Here is a 5,824-nt window from a genome sequence, read left to right on the forward strand (position 1 = left end):
AGAACAGCCAGCTCCCATGCCACCATCTGACTCTCCTGAAGGTGGGAGCTCTGTTTCCCTCCCTCCAGGTCATGAACTTTTGGGAGCCAGGGCTGTGTCCAGGCCCCACTTGGAATACAGCACAATATCTTACCCAGTGCTCTGTGTATCCTGAGCTTTCAGCAGGTGCAGGCTGATCTGCAGGGCAGATGAAGAACAGGTGTGGACTAGGGAGTATGGAGAGCCAACTGGGCCAGTCACAGGTGGAGACCCCATGAGGGCCCTGGGGGTGACTGGAAAGAGTGGAATGTGTGTGTGTGGGGGTGGAACCCCAGAGACTTGTTCCCCTTTCTGTGTCCTGGCTGCCCTGTGGCCCTCCCCTGACCAGGTTTCCTCACACGGTCTCCACGGGACCTGCTTCTGGTTCTGTCCCCAAGGTCCTTCTCAGAGTCTTTTTAATTGTGATCTTGGGAGCTCCTGCTTCAAGGCTGAAGTCTGAGGGGTCCCCTGGGAGGGGACAGCTTTACCGTCCTCACTGCAGCTCTGTGTTAAGTACCTTAATGGGCAGTGGGAGACAAGCCGAGCTGAGAGGCAGCCTGTGGCAGGTGGACAGGCACTGGTGGGTGCAAGGGGACATGGGTGCTGGCTCTGAGCCCATCTGCCCACCACCACCCCCTTGACTAAGTCCCCGTTCTCTCTCTCCCCATTTTCTGAGAGGAGGCTATTGTCTGTCTGAGCCCCACTGAGTGAGAGAGTCACTGGAAGGTTGGGAAGTGGGGGGCTGAGGAGAGAGGTCGGAGCTGGAGAAGAGTCTCCCTGTCCCCTCTGTCCCTTCTGATCCAGTGAGTGAGAGATGACTGAGTAAAGTTCATCCCAGAAACTCCTCCACAAGGTAGCTACAGAGTCGCCTTTTCCTCCAGACAACCTGTCCTGAGGTAAGCATGTGTCATTTTCTTGTCACCCCTCTTGTCCCTTCCTTACAGTTCCTTTTTCTGATTTCTGGTTTGTGTCCTCATTTCTATTTATTTGTCAGCATTTCTTCTTCCTCCTAATGTCTGCCTCCTTCCGCATTTCTTTGCTGGGCTTGTGCATATGCTTTCTAATGTTATGTGTCTTCTCACTCATTTTCTGGTCCTCTTCCTTTGATCTACTCCTGTCTTTTTCTTAATTTCTCACTGACATTTGCCCTTCCTCCTTCCCTTTGTCTGGGCTGGTGGCTCCATGGTGGGGTTCCAGGTGAAGGGTGGTTGAAAACAGGAAGACCGAGGATGCATGTGGAGAGGTGAAGGAGAGGAAAGGAAGGACTGGTATGGGACATAGAGTCACCTCGTCCCTGAAAGTATATTGTAGAGACAATGACACCATAAAAGAATGTGGTGTCATTTCTAGGGAGAAAAATAAAGCTATTAATTACACCCCCAGCATACAGGAATGAAGTCAGAGAGGAGAAAATATGAGTATGTGAGACACTAGAATAGTTTCTTGAGTCATTTTGGATGCACAATGAACTATTCCGCAATACCTACTGAGAACGTCATAGATGCTGGCACCGTACTGTGAGCAAGGGATCTGCCCAGTAGCACAGTGACTTCAGGCACCATGGGTTCTAGTTGGGAGAGGAGAGACAAATCCATGCACATTAAATGTAGCAGGACCGATTTTCTGAGTGCTGTGAGAAAAGCAAGGCAGGGGAGGAGTGCGGAGAGCAGAGGGGTTTCAAGTCTAAACAGGTGTTGAGAAGCAACCTGGCTGAGAAGGTGGGGAGCAGGCAAAGCCACAGGGTGGAGCAATGAGGGGAGGGCCTTCCATGAAGAGGCCGAGTGAACTGGAGCCCCTGAGGCTGGTGTCTGCCTGCTGGGTGGGAGGAAAGGCAGGAGGCAGGTGAGGCCAGCAGGAAATGGACTCCAGGGACAACAGAGTGAACCTGGATCCAGGTGATGGAGAGGCAGCCAGAGGAAAGCCTTGCCTCATTGTGAAGTATGTTGTCTTTTATTCTCATGAGGATGCTTCACTCCAGTGCTATGTTCAAGTAGATTGGGGTGGAGGCAAGGGGGCAATGAGGAGGCAAGTCTAGTTAGGGACCACTTTCACCATCCAGAGAACAGGTGTAGCCAGATGGGGTAAGCAGGAGTGTAAGGGGCCATGGTGGAATACATTTTGGAGGAAGAGACAGCTAGGGATTCTGACATTGGGGTGAGTGTGTGACAGGACAGGTGCCAAAGACACACCCTGTAGTGTGTCCTAGGAGACTGGATAGACCTGCCATTAAAGCCCCCTAGATGCTATTGTCATCCATTTATGGAGAAGTGCTTATTTTTAGTAAATATGTAAAAATATTTCATACTGTATGAGTCACTTTCCCTCAGAGGAAGGAAGCCAGCAGCAAAGTAGCACATTTGAGTTGAGAACAAAGGCTCCTGCAAGGAAGGGGAGTCCTCTGCTCTCAGAAAACGGAAGCAGAGACTGCACAGGTCTCCATCATTCATGGTCCCCTGCAGCCAGCCGTTTTGTGCTGAGGGTGCCCCATGAGCCAGGCCACACTCCAGGGGCTGCCAGTGTCACAGTGAAAGCCAATGGTGCTTCTGTGTCTCACTGGGATGACACAGACAATAAAAGTTAAAAATGTTAGCATATGCATGTTAAATGGCGTAAGTGCTCAGGAAAAAAGCAGGAAAGGGCTTGGGCTTGAGAGTACAAAGACATTTGTACATATGTTTCATGTGTCTTTCACAGAAGAGATCTCTAAAGAGGCTGGCATTTAAGTAAAATTCTGAAGCAGGTGAGAGGGGTGGGCTGGGATGGGGGTAAAGTGCAGAAAACTGCATTCGAACAGCAATTAAAAATTTAAAAAATTAATTGAAGAAAGGTAAAAAATAGCCCTGGCTGGTGTAGCTCAGTGAATTCAGCTTGGACTGTGAACCAGAGGTTCATGGTTGGATTCCCAGTCAGGGCACATGTCTGGGTTGTGGGCCAGGTCCACAGTGGGGGCCATGTGAGAGGAAACCACACATTGATGTTTTTCTCCCTCTTTTTCTCCTTCCCTTCCCCTCTCTCAAAAATAAAAAAAAGAACCCTCTATAAAATAGGGGGAAAATAAAGCAAGTGAGAGATAGAATTGTGGGAAGGGCAAAGAAAAGGCAACACCCAAAGGTGAGAGTGAGTCCAGGTTGTCTGAGGAAATTAATGGAAGCACAATGAGTGAAGGGGGCATTGTAGGGGATGAGGCCATAGGTACCAGCACCAGTGTGTGTGTTGGAGGTGGGGGAGGGAGAGACAGACAGAGAGAAGGAGAGGGAGAGGGAGAGAGATTTAAGTCCTTATAGAATTTGGGCTTTATTTGGAAGATTTGGGGTAGTCACTGATGTACCCTTCAGTAAGAGAGTTATATCATATGACTGATATTTTCACAGAATCATTTGAACTGCTGTGAGAATAGACCCAAGAGATTCAACTGATGGAAGCCAGGAGACTGAGTAGAAGCCTCAAACGATCCATTGGAGGAAGGACTGTAGTTGTAGCAGGGCAGTTGCATCAGGATGAGAGGAGTTAGAGGTATTCTGAGATGCTCTGAATGTCAAGTTAAGAGGCTCTGCTCATAGTTTGGATATCAGGAATAAATGACATAGAGGAATGAAAATGATTTTGATTTATTTGGCCTGAGCAGAATAAAGAATGTCTCCTGTCTCTATTACCTACCCATATAAACCCGTTTTATTAACCCATATAATAATACATTACATGGAATTTTAACCCATATAAATTATCTCTTGGGTATGAAATGGTTCTAGTCTTGTTAGAGACAGTTGACTGCATCTGCAGAATCCCTGCTGAAAAATGTTGGTGTCATGGGGAAAAGGCAATATTTTGCTTGCTGAAAGAGGATTGTTCAGTAGTCCTGTGACACACAAAATAATTAAGTTACTCTTTTTTTGTTATGGAAACCTGCAAGTATGGCTATGTGGTCCAACTCTATGGGCTACAGTTGGATCTAACAAAGTCCTACCATCTGTGCCATGGGAATACAAAGGAACATGCACTTGTATGTTCCAAAGCATATGTTGTTGAGCTCTGCTGAATTACAAAATATATAGCTGAAAGAAGAAGAATTTAGAGGGAAATAAAAATATATCACTTAATTCAGAATTTCTTTGTCCAAATTCTCAGGATGATTGTGAACAACACAGCCATGGAGATATGGTTGAATGAGTCCTGCACAGATGGCTTCATCCTCTTGGGCATCTTTTCCCACAGCCCAGCTGACCTGGCTCTCTTCTCTGTGGTCATGGTAGTGTTCTCAGTGGCCTTCTGTGGAAACGTCCTCCTCCTGGCCCTCATCAGCATAGATCCTCGACTTCACACACCCATGTACTTCTTCCTCAGTCAGCTCTCCCTCATGGATCTCATGTTGGTCTGTACCATTGTGCCAAAGATGGCAGCCAGCTTCCTGTCTGGTAGGAAGACCATCTCCTTTGTTGGCTGTGGCATGCAAGTTGGCTTTTTTGTCTCTCTTGTTGGATCAGAGGGGCTTTTGCTGGGGCTCATGGCTTATGACCGCTATGTAGCTATTAGCCACCCACTGCACTATTCCACCCGCATGAGTCAGAGGGTCTGTCTCCAGATTGCTGGGAGTTCCTGGGCCTTTGGGCTACTAGATGGTTTGATCCAGATGGTGGTAGTGATGACCTTCCCCTACTGTGGCTCCAGGGTTGTGGATCACTTCTTCTGTGAGGTGCCAGCTTTATTGAAACTGGCCTGTGTTGACACCTCACTGTTTGAAACCCTGCTCTTTGCTTGCTGTGTATTCATGCTTCTCCTTCCCTTCTCCATCATCGTGGCCTCCTATGTTCGCATCCTGGGGGCTGTGCTTCATATGCGCTCTGCTCAGGCTGGTAAAAGGGCTCTGGCCACCTGTTCCTCCCACATGACAGCTGTCTCCCTCTTCTATGGGGCAGCCATGTTCATCTACCTGAGGCCTAGGCGCTACCGGACCCCCAGCCATGACAAGGTGGTCTCTATCTTCTACACAGTCATTACCCCTATGCTCAACCCCCTCATTTATAGCTTAAGGAACCGGGATGTGATGGGGGCCCTGAGGAAGGGGCTAGACTGTTGCAGGAGTGGCAGCCAACACTGAATGGCCAGGGCATCCCGCACCTGGTGTCACCAGATGTTGGTTACATGATGTTGGCAAGTCACTCACTGTTTATTAGTGTCTGTCTCCTTATCAATAAACAGGAATAATGACACCTGCCATGCCTCACATGGATTCTCCTATGGATCACTACATGGAACTCTGAAGGCTCATGGAGAAGCAATGCATTGCTATTGCCATGGATCCCCATTTAGAGAGTTCTTGAATTGAACTCACTCTATGTCTTAACTGTTCTTTTCTGTGACTCTTTTATTGAGTGTTTATGAAGTGTGGGGCAGTATTCTGGTCCCTTTACATACTTGTATATTATTTAATTGATGATTCAGCATGACAATTATGAGTATCTGAATTCTAGATGGCAGAAATTATCTTTATAATTCTTCCTGGGTCAGTTCTCGCTTTCTATTTTGACTCAATGAACACTCTGTAAAGCTTCTATGAAAGAAAAATATGTTCCTACTATTTAGAAGTTACCTCTGCAGGGGTAATGCCTTTTTATTTGCATAATATCAGTACCTGGCCCTGTGCCTTATAAGTAGAAGTTGTTTGGTAAAAATCTTGTTAAATGAATGCAAGAGGAAGCATCAAATGAGATAAAACATACAAAACATTTTAAAGCACTGTATGTGTTCACATGCCAAATTTGCTGTAACAGCTGTGATTCACTTCAGCACTTCAAGTTCTACACACTTT

At 47.1% G+C, this 5,824-nt stretch overlaps 1 protein-coding gene across 2 annotated transcripts; it reads left to right on the top strand.

The window, feature by feature from the left end:
• Positions 1-4,009: 4,009 nt before the first annotated feature.
• Positions 4,010-5,113, top strand: LOC119057817 (olfactory receptor 56). Of its 2 annotated transcripts, none has more exons than XM_053663349.1 (2): positions 4,010-4,049; positions 4,143-5,113. In XM_053663349.1, the coding sequence occupies exon 2, from the start codon at positions 4,145-4,147 to the stop codon at positions 5,111-5,113; it is 969 nt and encodes a 322-aa protein (XP_053519324.1). In that variant the 5' UTR covers positions 4,010-4,049; positions 4,143-4,144. The 2 variants fall into 2 exon arrangements, with proteins under 2 accessions (XP_053519324.1, XP_053519322.1); XM_053663347.1 differs by having other exon boundaries at positions 4,011-4,018; positions 4,144-5,113.
• Positions 5,114-5,824: the final 711 nt, after the last annotated feature.

This window comes from Artibeus jamaicensis, unplaced genomic scaffold, assembly GCF_021234435.1.
Source record: "Artibeus jamaicensis isolate MK-2021 breed Jamaican fruit bat unplaced genomic scaffold, CSHL_Jam_final contig_1085, whole genome shotgun sequence".
NCBI classification, from domain to species: domain Eukaryota; kingdom Metazoa; phylum Chordata; class Mammalia; order Chiroptera; family Phyllostomidae; genus Artibeus; species Artibeus jamaicensis.